Source organism: Micromesistius poutassou, assembly GCF_964030765.1.
Source record: "Micromesistius poutassou genome assembly, chromosome: 13".
NCBI lineage: Eukaryota > Metazoa > Chordata > Actinopteri > Gadiformes > Gadidae > Micromesistius > Micromesistius poutassou.
Genome location: NC_140283.1, coordinates 2,482,428 through 2,504,302, shown reverse-complemented (window position 1 = coordinate 2,504,302; position 21,875 = coordinate 2,482,428). Strand labels below are relative to the sequence as shown.

Here is a 21,875-nt window from a genome sequence, read left to right as displayed (position 1 = left end):
TCAAATGACGATTCGGGAGATAACTGCTGCCTTGCCGGCCGAGGGGTCTTTAATCTCTGTGTGAAACACATTAATATCAGTACAGCGACAAGATGTCCGTCTCCAAATTGCACTCTGTGCAATACTTTGTGATTGTATTGACAATATCTCTCCAAAGGTTATCTCCCCTTCACTGGTGGCAAGGTTTTATATTTTTAGAATGAACAGTTACAACATCTGCACCAAAGTGCTTATTGATCAAATCAAACTAAATTAAAAGGCATAAAAGGATTCCTGGTGAAATATAACATACAGCGGTTACATGAGAGCGTGTGAAGCTACGACGACGCTGCAGGTTCCTCACAGCTGGTCGTGTGTCTCCAGGTACCGAGACTACCGCTACCCCCCGGGCCACGAGCGCCAGTACAGCCACACCATGCAGTTCTGGCACATCCTGGCCGCCAAGCTGGCCTTCATCATCATCATGGAGGTAACACAGGGGGGCACCTCAGACCTCAGTACACGGTGAACGCAGTAGTCGTGGTGCCACTACCTCCCTCCAACACTATTGTCAGCACCGCTATGTTACGCTCAGTCAGCACGGAGCAGAGGCAATGCGCATTCGTCACTCCATCTCTTTCATCCCCCCTCCCTATATGTCCATAAAGGACCACAGAAAATGAAGGAGAGGTGCGAATACATACAAAGTCAATGCAAAGACGCGAATACATGCGAATGTTCGACCAATGGATGAGTGGCATCCATGGATATTACTCATGCACACACACTTCTCAAGTTGAAATATTTTAACTCTCCCCACCTTTTGAACTTACATCACGCTAACTTAGGGTGACCAGACGTTCCGGTTTTGCCTGGACAGTCCCGATTTTGAGTTGCGTGTCCCGAGTTTCCACCGTCCACTATGAAATGTCCCCAGCGATTACATAGCCAATGGGGTTTTATTATAGCCTGATCATTAACTAAAAACCACATATAAAGATTAAAGCATCCAGCATATGATGTCAACAATGTGTGAGGGCATACGCAACAGTGATGATCGCAGAGTGGAATGCTGCGCGATTCAATTTCTGCAAGGTGGAAAGCTGATGGACGAGTGCTGGGCGAAGATGTTCACGCATTTCAGGAGCAGGGAGATTCCGTACAAAAATATATGTTTAATTTTACAGTTTGCCGTGTGTATGGCTGGCACAAATGCTCCCGTTGAGCTGATCTTTTCCACAATGAACAATACTTGGACTGACGAGAGAAACGGCATGCCCGTTCCCACCTTAAAGTCGTTGCTTGTTACACACGCCAATTATGATGACACCTGTCCGCAATTCCACAGCAGCAGGCTGTCAGCAAACAAATTGATTTTTGGAGTAAATTCACTCCTCAAAAAAATATGTGTAGGCTAATTTGAAGAGCGTTTGTCTGTGTTGAGGTCATGTTTTCAGAGCTCTATGATGTTGACGTCTCACACACACACACACACACACACACACACACACACACACACACACACACTACTATGCTTGGTTTAAAAACTTTCTGAAGCTTCAGGCTAATTCAGAAAAATATTTAAATACATATTTAATACACCAGGCTAACCAGCTGACTGTGGCCTACACCAGGCTAACCAGCTGACTGGTCTACACCAGGCTAACCAGCTGACTGTAGTCTACACCAGGCTAACCAGCTGACTGGTCTACACCAGGCTAACCAGCTGACTGGTCTACACCAGGCTAACCAGCTGACTGGTCTACACCAGGCTAACCAGCTGACTGGTCTACACCAGGCTAACCAGCTGACTGGTCTACACCAGGCTAACCAGCTGACTGGTCTACACCAGGCTAACCAGCTGACTGGTCTACACCAGGCTAACCAGCTGACTGTGGTCTACACCAGGCTAACCAGCTGACTGGTCTACACCAGGCTAACCAGCTGACTGTGGTCTACACCAGGCTAACCAGCTGACCCTGTCCCCGCCCCCCCCCCCTCTCCTGCAGCACGTGGTCTTCCTGGTCAAGTACTTCGTTGCCTGGCTGATCCCGGACGTCCCGTCGGAGGTGAAGGCGCGCGTGAAGCGGGAGCGCTACCTGGTGCAGGAGTACCTCCACAACTACGAGGTGGAGAAGCTCAAAGACCAGCTGACCTGCAGCACCTACAACGACTGCACCTGCCCCCCCATGATCTACCCCTCGCTGCCCACCCACGAAGTGCTCTCTGAGTGCCTCTAGCGCGCGCGCGTGTGTGTGTGTGTGTGTGTGTGTGTGGTCTCCTCACACCACACCGCCCCCCCCCCCCCGCTCTCAGCCTGTTGATTAAAAGAGCCCTGCTAGTAGTGCCTATACTTCGTGCTTCGTGTTTTCACAAGGCCACAACTTCCCTTTAAGTGCCAGAAGAGTGTGGTAGTCGGGGAGGGTTAGGGGTAGAGGTGCAGCCAATGGGCTGAGGGCAACACAGTTTGCATGCGTTTGGCTGCCGGCTAGCGCCTCAGTACACGTACACTTGTTGTTACACTTGATGTTACACTTGGGACGCCGTCCCGATGCTGAGAACTGTTTAACTCAAAGGGAATCAAAGATGAAATGCTGTATGACACTGTCAGAGCCAGGGCAGCTTGTTCACTGCTGTTTAACACACACTATTTATTTTCCACTATTAAGTGCCACTATCACTAACCAAAGAGCAAACGGTTCAGTTGACATGATGATGACATATATGGCGAGAGCAATTTCGTTTTTCGTTTCTTAGTTCTTGTTTTTCCTCCTGATGCCTGAGGGAGTATAGTTGTATGCCTTGCTTTGCTACCTGCTTTGCTGTGTCCGCACAAGCCTGATCTAAGTGACTTGAAACCAGCCCTTCAAGCGGGGAAAGATCACAGTATTATGTTAATATGTATTTCTATGCATCCCCTCCATCCTCCCCTCCATCCCTCTCCTCCCTCCATCCCTCCTTCTCCACCCCTCCCTCCCCCTCCCTCCCTCCGTCTCACACTCACCACCTGACGTGTTGAGCGTGGGCCTGTGCGAGGGGAGTTGCCATAGATTGGGCCTGCCTCTGCCTCTGCCCTCTTATTCCACCCCACTGTTGTCCCAGCAGTGTGTTGCTCTAACCTGTTCAGTGGACCCTGTCCACTGTTGACACTGAGAGGTGTTCCTGGAGATGAGAGACTTGAGCGATAGAGTGGAGGGATCCATTTTTAATGTGCTTCTGTTTACTAATAGCTGGAAGCTAATGAAAGCCAGCTCCGCTCCACCGTGGGAGGGCTGTTTGTCTTTGGCCACACAAAGCGCTTCCGTCCTCACTTAGCTGTGTTGTTTTTTGTTTTTTTTGCCTACGGATCAGATTGCCACACCGTCTATGTAACGCGTATACATTTGTTTTTGATGTATTGTTTTGCACAAAGCACTTAATGAAACAAGAACTACCGTGGCATAAACACTACACATTGTGTAATCCCACAATACGCATATAGAGCTTTGTAGCATTAGTGTCAAGGTGATCGCATCCCTGGTTTGATTGGAGCAGCCCCTGGGATACAATAGTACTGGGATCTAGTTAGACCATGTTTTCATTTCTGATTCTTATTTTTTAACGTAGATCACTTATTACACAACAAGAAAGCATGTCAAATAGTGAACTCTGTTTCAACATTAAATGAAGGATATTTATCATGTATATTATACGTAAGATATGCAAGACTTTTAATTTAAATGTAAAGAATGAATCATTAGTCCCCCTGTCTGAGAGCCACAGTGAGGTGGTAGCTTTGTGCGTTGCTGGTCTTCTAAAGTTAGCCTTTTTCTACCTTATTCTATTCTTGAATAATGCCTGTCGATGCCTTAATACCTCTTTCACTGTTCTTTGTGATTTATTTAATATATATATATAATTTTCTTCCACTCTTCAGCTGTGCCTTGCATTTATTTTCTTCTTCAGCTTGAGTCGTTATACTTATTTCATATATTTACTGTACGGAGAAGAAGAGAAGAACAACAATGTTGTGACATTGGGGGTTTGATTCAATTTATTCTCTAATTTTTATACACTGCTCTTGTGCTACGAATGAGTTCTCCTGTAAAGAATTAGAATCAACAATAAAGAACCAGTTCAAATGTGCGGCGCGTCACAGTGTTTTATAAAATCTCCTGGCTGTCAAAAAAACATAAAAAAATACATCAAAGTGGACGGTCAACAGAAATATTTTATTTGCCGCATTCTGCAGTAGCTTTGTTGAGCCTGGCGCCACCGAACAGCTGGCTGAGCGGGGAGATAACTGCTCACTGTTTGCTCTGGTTTTGCTCTGGGTGTGTTTCCACCACAACACAGTCGCTTCACACAGGCTCCTCAGAGACATGGGCAACACTTACAACCAGGTAACTGCTAAGGTTTATATTATCACAGTTATCACAGTGTCAGTTATTACAGTGTCAGTTATGTCAGTTATTAGTGTCAGTTATGTCAGTTATTACAGTGTCAGTTATGTCAGTTATTACAGTGTCAGTTATGTCAGTTATTACAGTGTCAGTTATTACATTGTCAGTTATTACAGTGTCAGTTATGTCAGTTATTACAGTGTCAGTTATGTCAGTTATCACAGTGTCAGCTATTACAGTCAGTTATGTCAGTTATTACAGTGTCAGTTATGTCAGTTATTACAGTGTCAGTTATTACATTGTCAGTTATTACAGTGTCATTTATGTCAGTTATTACAGTGTCAGTTATGTCAGTTATTACAGTGTCAGTTATTACATTGTCAGTTATGTCAGTTATTACAGTGTCAGTTATGTCAGTTATCACAGTGTCAGTTATGTCAGTTATTACAGTGTCAGTTATGTCAGTTACAGTGTCAGTTATGTCAGTTATCACAGTGTCAGCTAATACAGTCAGTTATGTCAGTTATTACAGTGTCAGTTATGTCAGTTATTACAGTGTCAGTTATTACATTGTCAGTTATGTCAGTTATTACAGTGTTAGTTATGTCAGTTATCACAGTGTCAGTTATTACAGTGTCAGTTATGTCAGTTATTACAGTGTCAGTTATGTCAGTTATCACAGTGTCAGCTATTACAGTCAGTTATGTCAGTTATTACAGTGTCAGTTATTACAGGGTCAGTTATGTCAGTTATTAGTGTCAGTTATGTCAGTTATTACAGTGTCAGTTATGTCAGTTATTACAGTCAGTTATGTCAGTTATTACAGTGTCAGTTATTACATTGTCAGTTATGTCAGTTATTACAGTGTCAGTTATGTCAGTTATTACAGTGTCAGTTATGTCAGTTATTACAGTGTCAGTTATTACAGTGTCAGTTATGTCAGTTATTACAGTGTCAGTTATTACATTGTCAGTTATGTCAGTTATTACAGTGTCAGTTATGTCAGTTATCACAGTGTCAGTTATTACAGTGTCAGTTATGTCAGTTATTACAGTGTCAGTTATGTCAGTTACAGTGTCAGTTATGTCAGTTATCACAGTGTCAGCTAATACAGTCAGTTATGTCAGTTATTACAGTGTCAGTTATGTCAGTTATTACAGTGTCAGTTATTACATTGTCAGTTATGTCAGTTATTACAGTGTCAGTTATGTCAGTTATCACAGTGTCAGTTATTACAGTGTCAGTTATGTCAGTTATTACAGTGTCAGTTATGTCAGTTATCACAGTGTCAGCTATTACAGTCAGTTATGTCAGTTATTACAGTGTCAGTTATTACAGGGTCAGTTATGTCAGTTATTAGTGTCAGTTATGTCAGTTATTACAGTGTCAGTTATTACAGGGTCAGTTATGTCAGTTATTACAGGGTCAGTTATGTCAGTTAATACAGTGTCAGTTATGTCAGTCATTACAGTGTCAGTTATGTCAGTTATTACAGTGTTAGGTATTAAGAGTGTCAGTTATTAAAGAGTCATTATATAGTGTCAGGTATTCTCTATTCAGGTCATTGGATAGGCTCATATAATTCCATTATTTATCTTTCTGTGTAGCTGATAGTGTAAAGATTGTGTTTGTAAAAGGGTTTTACTATAATTACTTTCCTAAAGCGCAGACAAACTTAGCAATCTTTATATAAATATACTCAGGGCTGTGAGTCCAAATCCTTTAGATTGACTGTAGAACCAGATGTGTCTGAGTGGGCAGCAGCATGCCGTCACCTCACAGGTACATCCCGTCCTTGTAGCCTCCAGAGACGCCCTTCTGCGACATGCAGGGCCCCGGACAGGAAGGCCTCGCGGTGATCCAGTTGTACTTGATGCCTGCCATCTTCACCTGCGTCCTGATCCTCGGGCTGCCCCTCAACCTGCTCTCCCTGTGGATCTTCTCCCACCGCCTGAAGCGCTGGACGCGCAGCACCGTCCTCATCTTCAACCTGACGCTGGCCGACGCCTCTTGGCTGCTGCCCCTGCCCTTCCTGATCTTCTTCCACCTGGACCGCCTCGACTGGACCCTGGGCCTGGACCTGTGCAAGGCCGTGCGGCTGCTCTACCACAACTACTTCTACCTCAGCATCTTCTTCGTTTCTTCCATCAGTCTGGACCGCTACTTGGCCATCGTGCACCCACTGCGCTCCATGGCGCTGCTGGGCCGCCGGCAGACGGTCCTGCTGTGCGGGGCCGTGTGGCTGGTCACGCTGGCCCTCAGCGTCCCCGTCGCGGGCATGACCATCGTGCAGCCCTGCCCCGGCACCAACCGCAGCGTGTGCACCTTATACATGCTGCTGGACGTGACCGGCCAGAGTTTGCCCTACTCCGTCTTCTACTCCATCACCGGGTTCGTCTTCCCGCTGGTCTCCATCTGCTACTGCTGCGTGCGCAGCGTCAACGAGCTGCGCCACCTGCCCTGTCTGCACCGCCCGCACCACAAATGGCGGCGGCTCGTGCGCGTGATGAGCGCGGTGCTGATCATCTTCTCCGTGCTGTACCTGCCCTACCACCTGAGCCGCAACGCCACCATCGTGATGCGCGCGGTCTACCCCGACACGCCCGCGGCGTGGCGCACCGCGGACCTGCTGTTCAGCCTGGAGATGTGCGTGTGCAGCTTGAACACGTGCATCAACCCGCTGTTCAGCTGCTTCGCGGGGCAGCAGTTCAGGCGGGAACTCCACGACACCTTTCAGATACTTTGGCACCGACGCGTCAAGTCAGCGGCGCCCCCCGCGCCGAAGAGAGGACGAGGAGCCGTGACGCCATCACGGCCCCCCGGGGTGAGCGCCGTGGCGCCTCTGGAGACGCTTTCTGCTCGGTGACGTCACGGATGATGCGTCGTTTCGAGTTCAGTTCGGGAATGGCGGTGAACGGAACGGAATTCGAAATGGTTTAATCAAGATTGAAAAGCGTGTGATATGTCCACCTGTTCAGGCTATGTGTCTAGAAAGTCAAATCCACCTCCAAGCCTTTTTGTAGTGGGAAATGCCTTTATTTTGTCAATAGTGCTATAGGCCTGTAAATGGTTTAGTTCATAATAAATTCAAAATAAACAACACGGCCTCTGTGTGGTTGGCCTGTGAAGGAAAGACTGATGCTTTGACCAATACAAATATCCATATAGCCATATATATATTATATATATATATATATATATATATATATATAATAGCCATATGCTAATCAGCTGTCTGCAGCACGCTTTAAAACCACAGAACAGGCCGCTTGATTTGGTGTGATTTCAAAATAAAAATCAGAAATCGGCGTATGTTGTTGATCAAGCACTTACATTACAAATAATTATCAATGCAAACCAAGGCAGACATTTATGACATAATGTGTAGAGCAGGGTTTTAGTGGAGGGGCGTGCGGTGACGCACCGCGCCGCTAAGGGGTGCTCATTACGCGCGCTGCTCTCCGCGGTGCTGAATCCTGCCTGATTCTCACCTCAGATAAGAAGAGTGGCGGTCCTGCTCACCTCAAGGTGAAGCCGTTTCGATTTCACGATAATTCGCCATCGCTGAATGTCTGGTGGTTATTAACATTTTACAACTTCAACTGTTTACCTTTCGGGTCATCTGATTGAATCGTTAATTGGATCCTAGGATGGGCCGCGCGGCACGGAGCGCCATTACGCACGGCGGAGCGGGTTGTCTGACTGCTGCTTGGTGACTGGGGAACCAGCCCGATCACATCAAACCTTTTTCTTCACTCAACTCGTCCGTTGAGGACGGTGGGTTTCTGCGTGCGGAGGAGCAGCGCTTGGATTAACGTCTGGATGAACAATATGTTCATGAACGCCGCGCCGCTCTTTATTATAGAGTAGCTGTTAGATTCAAAATCATTTGAAAATGGAGCAAGGAAAAGAACGAGCTTTTCCTCCCACTAAAGAGGGGATCAAGAGCCTCGCTGGGAAGGCCCTCGGGACTCTGCACAGGTAAGGCTTAAGAAACACCGTTTAGAAGGTAACAGCGTGATGTCTCTTTGTTCAGATATTCGTTGCGTTATGGAGGAAAAAAAGACAAATATAAATATATATATATATTTATATATATATTTATATTTATATATAGGCCTATATGAACCAGTGGTTTTAAATTCGTTCGTTTTTATAATTCCATTGAAGCCAAGGTAGGAGACTCTAATTTGTTCTCATGATGAATTATGGACAAGACGCCGGAAAGCAGCATTGTGGGGCCGAATATTTAAGGATCCGTTATTTCCCTGGAGGATGTCTCCTCACAGCAGCTGAGGAGGTTTTAATATTTAATGAAACAGCACGAGTCGTGACATCAGGTCGGAGGCTATCTATTACGATGTGTAGTCCTCCACATCCATTCATGATCGATCTATTTTAGATCAACTGTCCAGAAATATTTTCGTACAGTTTAAAGGGACCTCAACATATAAATAAATATATATATATCAAATAAGACACAGCCAAACGCCAAAAAAACGACTCATGGCCGATTGTAAATGAAAGGGGGTATGCCTATTCGGGCTGAAAATATGACTTTTTTGCAAAGAAGGTATGGAATCATTCTGGGCTGAAGATGAAGACAGGAGAATCCTGGCCGAGCGTCGAGCTATAGGCTGAATCCTACAGGCCCCAAACACCTCACATCTGGAAACAATGAGGAGAAGCGATTCATATTTTAAATTACCACATTTGCAAGGTGTCGGATAGACACAGGAATAATGTTTTTCAATGAACTACAATTAAATATCATGGTAATTATACATTTAATGACATAAATTTAATAAAACGGAATCGAAGAAAGAATTGTTTAAGGCTAATGCATGCTATTTCATCGGATTAGGCCTGATCTTCTTATGTGGGCCTGTGTACGATTTATTTGTAGACTAAATTCATATAAAAACGAGTTAAAACACTGAGATATATTGTCAAATGTCTCCTAAGATCCGACACGTCAAACGGTCGATTCACTCAGAATCGTGAGGTTCTGCTGCAATGCGGTATGAAGGTCATCTCCTCGTTAAGAGTCCCTCGTTAGGAAGCAGCCTATGGAATAAAGAAGACGTGTAGGGGCCCGTCCGGGCTGCCCATCCAGGAGAACGGACCCAATGTCCCAGCGCTGATTGAAATGGGCCTAAAACCAAGACCTCGGTACCATTGTGCTGCTTCCGTTATAAAACCACAATGCCTTTTGAAGTGGTCGCATTTATTTGCATAATGTAACAAATTAACGAAATAATTAAATTGCCGCAATTTAATGACTTCTAATTCGGGCTGCAGCCGAAAGTCGAATTCCTCGAAAAAGTTTTAAATATTTGTCTCATTTTGTGTTATTTTTATTTTATTTTTTTCGATTTGTTGTATTATTTGGATTAGGTCACACATTGATAAAAAGCTAAATATTCATAACCAATCGGTGTGCAGGAAGCTGGAAAGACGCCAGCAGACCGGGGAGGTGATCGAGCTGACGGAGGATGGGAGACCCCGGGACCAGCAGCAGAAGAAGACCCCCCTGTGCGACTGCACGTGCTTCGGGGCCCCGCGCAGGTACATCATCGCGATGATGAGCGGGCTCGGCTTCTGCATCTCCTTCGGGATCCGGTGCAACCTGGGCGTGGCCATCGTGAGCATGGTCAACAACAGCACGATCCACCGGGACGGCAAGATCATCGTGGTCGAGGTGCGTCTCTGGACGGTTCTACTGGAGGAGGGGGGGGGGACACTAGAACCCAACTTCTATCATCTCCAATCATGGCCTTTAAAGAAACATTCACACACAGGCCTCCATGTATACAATACTTGACACGTGCATGGTGATTCATCTAAAACAGTGCCTATAACCTATTAATCTAATCAAAGGAACATACCAGCACGTTATCGCTTTAATATGCATAATTTCTTTTTTTTAATTTTAATTGTTATAATTTATTTAATTTGACTATACAGGCTATCCAACGTTTACGCCTATCACCTCATAATTATTGGATTTTCCTTATTTCGTTTCTTTAGAAAGCGAAATTCAACTGGGACCCGGAGACCGTGGGGATGATCCACGGCTCCTTCTTCTGGGGCTACATAGTCACCCAGATCCCGGGAGGATATATATCGTCACGATTAGCAGCGAACAGGTAGGCCGACCGCTGATGTCTTTCGGGAACGAAATTCTTTCTCCCATACCGAATAGCCTGACGCGTGGGCCTCAGCAGAGGCCCCGTGGAGAACATGGCTGATAACCGCTGTGGCCGCATGCGGCACACGATCCGATCCTGTTCGTAAAGACACGTTTATGGTACCACGCAGAGGATGTGGGCCTATAGGAGGACGGCGAGATGGAGGCCTGACCTGATGCGCTCCTAAAGGGGGCGCGGCGGCACCGATGCCCGCCGGTCGCGCCTCCTCCTCGTGTTAATGAGCCCCCCTGGGACCCCCATGTCGATCCCCCCTGGGACCACCGTGTCCATCCTTTATATTCGGAGGCATGGCAACCAGACCCGCGGAGGAGAGCAGAGAACCGCGTGAAACGTGCTCGCGTGCCACACGGCGAATTTAATTAACAGCTGATTATTCATAGAAAAAACACATCTGTTCCGTTCCATGTTTATGAAATGTCATGCAGACAAAGTGATCTAATTTTTGAAGAAACGCAAAGACCCCTTTTGGGTCTTTGGGTCTTCTATCTATCTATCTATCTATTTGTCTGTCGATCCATCTATCTATCTCTCTCTCTCTCTCTCTCTCTCTATATATATATATATATATATATATATATCACTCTATCTATCTATCTATCTATCTAAATCTATATATATTCTCTTTCTCTCTCTCTCACTCTCTGTCTCTAATTCACTAGTATAGGCTGTCTATCTCTTCCTGTCTGTCTGTGTACAGTAAACACTTATTTCCATTCCTGTGAATACTATTCCTTAATAGGCTACTTTATGATAATAGGCCTGTGTATTTATGGTGCAGCCTCTATGAAATGTAACCATGACAATTCCTCTTCCAGGGTGTTTGGGGCGGCCATCTTCCTCACGTCTACACTCAATATGTTCATTCCCTGTGCCGCCCGCAACCACTATGGAACCGTCATCTTTGTGAGGATATTACAAGGGCTTGTGGAGGTACTGATGAGTATTGCATCGATTTCCATTCCACAAATTGTTTTTTGTGGGCCACTCAAAGGGATCATTTTCAATAACCCGCCTATGTGTTCACTCGTACGACCCACAAACGTTTAGCTATCATCATGTTCTTCAAGCGAAGTGCAGCAGAGATAGCATTGTCCTCGTGAACAACCGGGTGTACCTGGACTAAATCGAGTTACCGACAGGCTGCTGTCATCTGCTATTGTCAGATTAGTCAGAACGCTGCCTAGTCCAACCACCCTCAAAACGGAGCAAACACTTCACCCCCTACACCTCACCGAGCACACCCTGACTCACGCTGAACCAATCGCAGCCCGGCGAGCTGCTGTTTCAGCACGAGGGCCGTTCTATAGCTGAAGGTCGCTCTCCATTGTGGTTTTGTGTAGCTGCTGCTGCAGCCAAACCCCTCATTACAGCAGCACCTCTTGGCCATGAGACCTGCCTCCACTGCACGCCCTGTTATTACGGCAAATTAAACATTAGCATTTCAGGGTGTCTACCAAAGCAGATCGTAGCAATTTGTGTCCATCAATAGCTGATTGTGTGCCACTTAGAGCATAATGAAGATTTAATGGGTGCAAGCGTGTTTCCAACGGAGTGGGTAGTCAGCTGAAAACCTCGTTGACTCACACCTATCCCATTAGTCTCAGTTTGTTTGTGATCAAATGTGATTTGTCCTGCGGCCCGTGCATTTGACTAATAGGACAAGACAATAGAGGTGCAGCGTAGCCAACGCCTCTTCCTCTAATCACAATGCATAGCCTGTATGCAAAGGAGGCAAACACCAATCAGAGCAGCAATGCGGAATTACAATAAAAATGGTAATCTTCTTAGGAGAGCGTTCAGGGCCGTTCTTGGGTAGCATGAATCAGAGGTAAAAACACTGTATAGCATAAGCATCATCTCTGACAGACAGTATCATCGAATGCTCTGTGTGTAATGGATGATTTTTCCTTCCCAGGGAGTGACCTATCCTGCCTGTCATGGCATATGGAGTAAATGGGCCCCACCGATGGAGAGGAGTCGCCTGGCAACTATATCTTTCTGTGGTATGTACATAACAGTAACTGCCAGCAAGAGAAATGTAGTACAAAGCATTTCACTTGATTTCATGCTTAAATTCTGCATCCACTTTGCGTGTTGGTTTGGGTTTGACGAGGGCAGCCACACTGGAGAGCGTGGTTCCTGGTTACTCATTGGTCATCGTCTCTGGTCCTGTGCGCAGGCTCCTACGCGGGCGCTGTCATCGCCATGCCTCTGGCGGGGATCCTGGTGCAGTACACCGGCTGGTCCTCTGTCTTCTACCTGTACGGTGAGCGCCCCCCAGTGGTCCTGCAGTCGGACTGGTACCAGTCGCCCCTGGGGTATCCTGCCCGTTGGGTGCCTTTGTAACGGACGCCGACTAGCCTGGGCTAGCTGGCGTTAGTACGTTTGTAAATCCTCACACCCCCTAGCCTTAAGAACGCTTCTGGCCGCTGAGTTAGAAGCCTGGGGCTTTTAGCTCAGTGGTTAGAGCGTTCCACTCCCACGCCGGTAGTGTCGTAGTTCGAGAGGTGGCAGGTTCGAGACCCGAGAGCGGTCGAACTGCTCTCTGCTACACCTTCACTGTAATGTTAACCCATGGTCCCCCCACCAATGGCAGGGTCGTTTGGGATGGTGTGGTACCTCTTCTGGATCCTGGTGTCCTACGAGAGCCCGGCGGAGCACCCCACCATCACCGACGAGGAGCGCACCTACATCGAGGAGAGCATAGGGGAGAGCGCCCAGATGCTGGGGGCCATGGAGGTGGGCTCCTCTCTACCCAGATCGCTTCCCTTTAAACCGTTTGGATATTTTATTTATTTAAGTCATTTTTACTCTTATTATACTTTTGCTCAGAACTATTTTATTTTTTGCTGATTTCTCCGAACTATGTGATAGTTCTGAGCTATGTCAAAGACCTATGTGATAGAACTATGTGATAGTTCTGAGCAAGGAAATTGTTAAGAAACGTGTCATCTGCTTAGTAGGTATAAAGAAAAAAAAAAGAAAAGTTAAAGAGTAAAAATATAAGAGTAGTCGTTATAAATATAGAATCAATTGGAACTGTAAATATTTAAAGTGGAATGTAAGGGGGAGCGGGCCATAAAGAAACATATACATTAGAATACACTGAGTATAAGTATTACTGCTGAAAGCACATTCAGCTCATATCCTTCTCCACTGCCTCCATCTCCACACAGAAATTCAAGACTCCTTGGAAGAAGTTTTTCAGTTCCATGCCCGTGTACGCGATCATCGTGGCCAACTTCTGCAGGAGTTGGACCTTCTACCTGCTCCTTATCAGCCAGCCCGCCTACTTTGAGGAGGTGTTTGGTTTTGAAATCAGCAAGGTACAAACTAAAACACCCCATTACTCAAAGTACTGTGGTTGGCATATATTCATTAATTTTTCCACTAAAGATGTGGCATTGGATGTGCTGCCTGATGGAAATGTTTCCCACCGTTAAACAATCTTTATCTTGAAGAGGAGGGTGAATCACTCTGGTTGGACAGGTTTTATCCCTGCTTGTGTGGACTGGAGTCACCCTCTGAATGTACAGCTGATAGATGTGGCAGCTTTAATATCACACAGTCAGGAGTTCAAACACACAGCAGATTTGTTCCAGGATGGGGAATATCTCCCCTTCGTCTGTCGTGTGAGGTTTGGCGCTGTACACTGACATGGCCAAATTCCCATTGTGTCTCAGGTTGGAATGGTGTCCGCTCTGCCCCACCTGGTGATGACCATCATCGTACCTCTGGGAGGCCAGCTGGCCGATTACCTCCGTACCAACAACATCATGTCCACCACCATGGTGCGGAAGATCATGAACTGCGGAGGTGAGGATGTTCCCCATTGTTAGGTTCATGGGATCATATGGATGAACCTACTCACTGAAATGTTGCCCTTTGTGTGTAGGATTTGGGATGGAGGCTACTCTGCTGTTGGTGGTGGGGTACTCTCACAGTAAGGGCATGGCCATCTCTTTCCTCGTCCTGGCGGTTGGTTTCAGTGGCTTCGCTATATCAGGTGAGTCCCATAGTTCAAGAGAATGAGGTGAATCACACAGAACACAATCAATGACCCGCAGTCATGTTAACCGATGATATTTTCTGTGCTCTAGGTTTCAATGTCAATCATCTGGACATTGCTCCTCGCTACGCCAGCATCCTCATGGGCATATCCAACGGAGTGGGGACTTTGTCAGGGATGGTGTGCCCTCTCATAGTCGGGGCCATGACCAAGAACAAGGTAGGCTCTTTGTTATCATTGCATGGATGTCAATATCAAGAAAGTACCTCAACCTGTCCAGACTTCTCACCACTGTGCTCCTCCCTCAGACCCGCGAGGAGTGGCAGTACGTCTTCCTCATCGCCGCCATGGTGCACTACGGCGGCGTCATCTTCTACGGCATCTTCGCGTCCGGGGAGAAGCAGCCCTGGGCCGACCCCGAGGAGATGAGCGACGAGAAGTGCGGCTTCATCGACGAAGACGAGCTGGCCGAAGAGACGGGGGACATCACCCAGAGCATCGGGCCCGGGGGGGCGGTGGGCGGGCCCCCGAAGAGCTACGGGGCCACGGCTCAGCTGAACGGGGGCTGGGTCCAGGACTGGGACAAGACAGAGGAGTACGTGCAGCAGCCCGCCGGTCAAATGCACGCCAAGGACGGATACTCCTAGAGCGTCCACCCTTACATGAGTGGACTCGCCAAGGCCACACCAGTGTCTGGACCGCAGACTGCACAAAGTAAGTGGTTTAATCAGCTGTTCATTCTGTGTACTCAACGAAAACGTCATTTAAACATGCAGTATAAAGAGAAAATTAATTGCAATGCAAAACAATCCTCTCGGGATTTCAAGGTGTTACTCATCGCGTGTATCCAGCCGGCATAATAAACTATACGAAGAAAAGATGTACTTATATATTAGAAACTTAGGGTTCCCAGACCTCACCAATCTACTTGAACAACGAGAGCCATTGCCAATTGCCATAGTAGGGTCTACAGTAGGTTAACACCATTCTGATTGCACTGATAACATAAGTATTAAAAAGAAGAAGATTCTAATCTATTTCTCAAAATGTGTTTTATGTATTGTATATACCTGTATACTGTTTCTGTGAGACTATTGTGGATTTGGGTCGTTGATCTGTGTTAACATTGATATAAAAGGCCATATTTTTTCATGGACAGTACCTTTTCAGGGATACGTCTGCTTGCAAAAATGGTCTTCTTAAGCAAGGCCAATAAAACATAGGAGAAAACTAGTGTGAGTGAAGTTGAACCTCAAATGTAGAATCTTAGTGTGTGTCGTTGCATGCATTTGCTCAATTCAATGTTTGGATACAGCCTTCTGACAGTCTCTGATAGTCCTGATTCCGCCTGCTGCTTCTGGTCTTAGATAGGTGTTTGTCAACATAAGTAATAAAGTGAACTTTCATAATCAGGTTCTGGCGGTAACGTAAGATGCATCTGAGAGCTCTGAAGGCCAATGTTCTCACGAAGTTGTTTATGGATGTTTGGTGTGCACTGCAATAACTCCTGTGTATCACTTGCCCCGTCATCACTCTATGTTTAGTGGCGTAGCACTGCCTTGCTGTATCTACTTGTAGTTGTTTTAGAGTCACGTGATGAACAACATAAGTTATGTGTTTGAACCAGTTCATGTTATTGCTGAGGATGCAGGGCGCATCATCGCATTCCCACCACCGAGAAAACCGTACTGTATCTGAACAACCGCGTTTTTGTGATATTTTTGGTGTTTCTTGGTTGTTCTCATCGTCACCAAACGTACTTTATTGATGATTTGATATTGTCAAGTAAAAAAAAAATGAAGAAAGAACACATTTTAAAAAGATGGGCTTTCCCGTCATATTTTGTTTGCTATATAATCACGATTTAGATTCTATGTGAACACTGCAAGGATGTTTAAAATATATACATATTTAAGAATGTTAAAGATGACCAAAAGATACTATCAGGCCTTTGTGCCTGACATTTAAGTATACAGATAAATGTGATTTTATGGCTTCTCATAATGTGTTTAACAAAGACAAATGTTGATGTCAAAAAGTGTCACAGAAATGCTCACATGGTTTTATAAAAAAATATCCAAAAGTCTTCCTTTTGTGATTTTTTTTCTCGTCATGGTTTCTTCTCCTGTGTGGTCAAAGTTAAAGGTCCAGAGAAATTATAGATAGACTACCAAACTACTCCCCCGCCCCCCCCCCCCCCCCCCCCCCCCCCCCTTTTCCAATCAATTTCCTATTTCGCTCTCATTAGCAAATCAATTGCAGTTGTCCCCTGAGTGTGTGAGGAAGACTATCGGACCATGTAGCTTGGTAATTGTTATAGGGAGTGAGAACAGTAATCCTAAAACTATAGTCCAGATTACATCTACACCAGCTAACCTTACTGTCTGATATCGCCCATCGTATACATCCACCTGCCATAGCATCCCACTTAATTCACACAAAGCAAAATAACAGTCAAACCCTACTATGCTGTGCTTTGTTTGATAGAAGTCTCTCGCTGTCAGTGTCTGGTGTACTAGCTAAATATCTTGAACCCCAGGCTGTCAGAGCACCTTTTACATGATTCCCCTGCTTCTATATGAGCAGGGCAAGGAAGTCATGAAGGGAAGGTAAGAACAAGATAATCTGAATGTAATGAGCTCTCTCCCACCTCTCCAACTGACAAAGGAACAAAAGTCCACACGATCCACATGGCAGGACCTTGCTTATCATTGGTACATATCTGAAGGTCAGCAGTGTTACACGTAAAGCAGTTCCCTGATGACCGGGAGCTGAAGGAGTCCCCAGGCTTAAGGAGCTCATACATAAACATCCCAATGAGGATCCATACTGTTTCAGCAGTGGTTCTTGTCTTTTCATGAATATTGAATATATCAGTCAATAAATATGAATATGGATAGTATTCCCATGACTATAGATAAGAGTGTAATCGTCACAGAGGTCATTCTAAACTTTAAGTTGAGTTACATACATTACATTAGTACATTAACACTCTAAATATGACTGTGTCCCTTTAAATGATCACCTCAGAAAACACTACACGCAACACTGGGCAGTAATCGTGGCATATTGTACAAACACAGGATAACAGTTCCTGAAATCAATATCAAATCGATGTAACAGAATCAGCTGTCATGCTGATATCTATCAATCAATCAACTTATTTTTCCTAATCTCCCTAGCCGAGACAGGACACTATCTCCCCTCGCTCTCTCTCTCTCTCTCTCAGCGCCTGCTTCTCAGTGCACTTGTTAATTTGACAGGAAACACAATCGTGTCACCAGCCACGTGGAACATGTTTTCCCATGCCTAACCAGCTGGAATGGTCATGGCTGTTACCCCGGCGACACGGCTGTGTAATTGGACCAGCAGTGGGGTGGACAGAATCGACAAAGCTCACTGGTTGGTTGAAACCATCACCCATTTACCTGTCTTGTAATTGTGTTTTACGGTTTTGTGTAGCATGTGTGTGACTTGGTGGTGCCTGTTTGTGAGTGTTTGTGTTTAATTCTGGCCAGGAGGAGCGGGGCGAGGCAGTGGGGGGCAGGTGGAGGGTCTCCAGTGGGACGGTAATGGGATCAGGCCCGGCCAGAATGAGTGTTTGATGACAGGGGTAGCACTTGTCCCCCGAGGCTCTCCCCCTGCATACTATTATCCCCCTGATCCCCACACCCCTCTCTTTCTCTCTCTCTCTCCTTCCCTCTCTCTCTCTCCTTCCCCCTCTCTCTCTCCCTCTCTCTCTCCTTCCCTCTCTCTCCCTCTCTCTCTCTCTCCTTCCCCCCCTCTCTCTCTCTCTCTCCCTACCTCCCTCTCTTCCTCCCCCTCTCTCCCTCTGTCTCTCTCTCTTCCTCTCTCTCTCTTTCTCTCTCTCTCTCTCTCTCTCTCTCTTCTCTCTCTCTCTCTCTCTCTCTCTCTCTCTCTCTCTCTCTCTCTCTCTCTCTCTCTTTCTCTCTCTAGCTATTGTTGTTCAAGTGAACTCACACTGCGTATCAACCACAGTGGATGTGAACCTGTAATTTTAAAATCTGGGTGGATCCATATTAGGTGTAAATAGAGCCACAGTCTTTGACAAAAGCAGTGGAGTAATTATTGTTTACGAGACCCTCTGGCACTGTATTGTACTCTGGACAATTAAATTCACACGCCTCATTTTCCCTCCGTTGCTAATTGCTTTATTAATGGAGAGCTTTGCGCTGTAAGTAAGCTCTCGCGAGCGTCATAAATGTCATGTTGAATTGCCCTGAAGCAAAAAAAAACAAACACACACTTTACGATCTGAATTTCTAAATAAAAGTATGGTTTTTAGATTCTATTAATGTCTCCATTTCTTTGTTTCCAAATTTGGTTATTTTAGAACTATATACCAAACACTCTTATCAATAGAATTTTAATTATGTCTTGCGTTTTCATATCGCCCTGCAATACTGACACACAACTAGATCAAATAGCAGCAGTCTTTTGGTAAAACATTGACCGCAACACCAGCCCTGCTTAGATGTTCATTTGTGGTCAGAGGAGAAGAGTGACCTTCTAATTATCTGCTTTTCAAGAAATCTTTTCTATTTATATGGAGGATAATTGATCCGAGGTCTTTCATTTTCTTTGGCCCCTTTCTATAATGTGTACAACTTCACACTGCCTCTAACCATCACATATGATACAGACTATAACTAAATAATATAGGGTTTAAGATAAAAAAATACAGTTTAAAGCATACAATATCTAATATTGTATATTGCACGTTTAGAATTCACACATACACACACAAACAAAGACACACACACATACACATTTCTGATACATTGCACTAATGTCATGCTACCTCAAAGTATAGCATGCTTTATATTTGGTTTCATTCCATTCTGCTATGCACACACATTACATTCTGCGTGCGCTTGTGTGTGTGTGGGTGCGCCTGTGTGTGTTTGTGAGTGTATGTTTGTGTGCGTGTGTGTGTCCTGCCCTGTGTGTGATCCATCACCCAGACATAGTAGTAGTAGTATTGCAGTACAGGCTGGAGCAGCTTAGGCGTGTGCTGAAGGGTGGCTCCACCCTCACAGCTCCACCCCACCACGACACACTCCCCCCTCCCCAAGGGCCTCCTATTCACCCTACCAGATGGGGGCTGGATCTGAGATTTAATGGATACTACCCCTCCCCCCCTCCCCCGCTAGCACGGTGGGGGCGGGAGGTGGGGGTAGGGGTAGGGGTGGTGGGTGGGGGTAGGGGTAGAGGTAGGGGTGGTGGGTGGGGGTAGGGGTAGAGGTAGGGGTGGTGGGTGGGGGTAGGGGTAGAGGTAGGGGTGGTGGGTGGGGGTAGGGGTAGAGGTAGGGGTGGTGGGTGGGGGTAGGGGTAGAGGTAGGGGTGGTGGGTGGGGGTAGGGGTAGAGGTAGGGGTGGTGGGTGGGGGTAGGGGTAGAGGTAGGGGTGGTGGGTGGGGGTAGGGGTAGAGGTAGGGGTGGTGGGTGGGGGTAGGGGTAGAGGTAAGGGTGATGGGGGGCCCGTCTGCACGTCCCGCAGCAGTTTGTTTCCATGGATCCAATAAGGGACGACAAGAGGCAGCTCGTATATAGAGGAGGAAGGGGGACTCTCTGGTATTAGAGTAGAAAACATTGGCTCATATGCCACTGCTGTGTTACCTGCAGTACATTACTCAGAAGTAAATAATATAGACGTTTGAGATGTAATTATATAATATGCATTTATTTTTGCCAATAATTGTGTACCGCTCTCAGTGGTCTGCAAGGAGTTAAACTGTGAGGTCGGTGTTGAGGTTCTGATTCAATCACAGCCAAGGAGCCAGCAAGACGTGATTGGTTCTTATGACACTGTAATGGGGTTGAATAATTGGAGCTCACCAATTGGATTATGTTTCCCACACACTCATAATAATCCTGAAAGTTATGAGGACTCGTCCCTGTTAACACAAAGTACCTGCCAAGATGTCAGATCACATGCACTCACCTTCTTCCTCCATTAAATCCCTCCCTTTTACACAGCAGAGTGACTATTTGGTTCTTTATGGGGTAACTATTAAGCTATCGGCCCGATATAGTGTGCTCAGCTAGCAAGTGTGCTAGGTTTGACAATCCAGTTCAAAGGTCAACACACTCATCATCAGTAAGGTTGTTTACCTGCTCTGCTCCTGGCAGGCCACTGCTTGAAATGTTGGAAAACAAAAATATATTTATGTTAATGTGGGGTTTATCCCATGAGTAATATTTTGCCTGGTATAATAAATTCTTTGTAAGGAATATTTAATATTTCAAACCACAATTTATAACATAATCAATAAACACATGCTTATATTAGAAAATAAGCAGACTATAAAGAGCTGTGTTATTGGCTTGTGTATATATATATATATATATATATATATATATATATATATATATATATATGTGTGTATATTCTTGATTGGTTGGAATTTGAAATAAATTGCGTATACACATGCTGGCCCGTGCTCAGTGACCCGGGCGTGTCTGTGTGTGAATTGCTTTGTGGGTGTGTTCAACGAGCCGCGTCCATGTTGGTGTTTCCTCCCGTCACCGATGCAGTAATCCGCTGTCTGGCAGCGCGGTGTCACGCACCGGCCAAGGCTGTCTTTGATTGAAGACGCCAGATACGCCTAATTGATCCCAGAGCAGCAGAGGAGCTCCGACACGTGGGTGAGGTTTGAGATGTGTGAATTAGGAACCAAGTCACATGACCGGCCTGACAGCCAATCACTACGCGGGTTCAGTTTTGTGGCGCTGGTGTTGAGACAATATTGACAGATGGCGCATGAGAATAGAAAGCTCAGCTGCGCTCTGTATTCTATGTGTATGAATATATCTATAAATATAGCCCTATTGTAAGACTAAAATGAGCATAAGAAAACGAATGATTGTTTTAGTTAACGTTACTATGATTGAAAACACAAATTGTGGCTTCTTGCATGTAACACAGCCTCCAACACGAGTCTCCCTTGATTGATATTTGATTATTTACAAGGACCATAAATCAACTCATGCATGGCCATGTCTTTGTGAAATGCCAATAGGTCTTTCATAGCGGGAATGGGAGTTTTTCTGGGCCCAGGGTCTCCAGGGAATCATTAGGGGCATGTGCCCAGTTGAAATGAATTTTCACATTCAGCCACACGCCATGATTGAACAGGGACACATGATGCTACCATCTGTGATATGGTATAGCAATTATCTGTACAAACAAATACTGAGATAATACATGGAAATGATGAAATGTATGTTCCTCAAAGTCATATTAGTCTTGAATACACAAACATGTATTTAAT

General features: G+C 45.5%; 3 protein-coding genes across 8 annotated transcripts in view; all 3 read left to right on the top strand.

The window, feature by feature from the left end:
- Window positions 1-4,104, top strand: part of ano5a (anoctamin 5a) — a 22,744-nt gene extending 18,640 nt beyond the window's left edge. For all 6 annotated transcript variants that reach the window (XM_084477647.1, XM_084477646.1, XM_084477645.1 and 3 more), the window contains 2 exons: window positions 364-469; window positions 1,989-4,104. In XM_084477647.1, the coding sequence (XP_084333773.1) occupies window positions 364-469; window positions 1,989-2,219 (337 nt within the window). In that variant the 3' untranslated portion in view covers window positions 2,220-4,104. The remainder of the gene's footprint in view (window positions 1-363; window positions 470-1,988) is intronic.
- Window positions 4,105-6,186: 2,082 nt separating this feature from the next.
- Window positions 6,187-7,227, top strand: LOC311357767 (P2Y purinoceptor 3-like; the record flags this gene model as incomplete). Its single annotated transcript, XM_084477804.1, has 1 exon — window positions 6,187-7,227. The coding sequence occupies one exon, from the start codon at window positions 6,187-6,189 to the stop codon at window positions 7,225-7,227; it is 1,041 nt and encodes a 346-aa protein (XP_084333930.1).
- A 1,029-nt stretch (window positions 7,228-8,256) lies between these two features.
- slc17a6a (solute carrier family 17 member 6a) lies at window positions 8,257-15,229 on the top strand (the record flags this gene model as incomplete). The annotated part of the gene is made up of 12 exons (XM_084477115.1): window positions 8,257-8,342; window positions 9,807-10,062; window positions 10,392-10,510; window positions 11,389-11,503; window positions 12,489-12,576; window positions 12,753-12,839; window positions 13,170-13,312; window positions 13,750-13,899; window positions 14,257-14,389; window positions 14,469-14,579; window positions 14,674-14,801; window positions 14,891-15,229. 12 exons carry the CDS (start codon window positions 8,257-8,259, stop codon window positions 15,227-15,229), a joined length of 1,755 nt encoding a protein of 584 aa, XP_084333241.1.
- Between the last annotated feature and the right edge of the window lie 6,646 nt (window positions 15,230-21,875).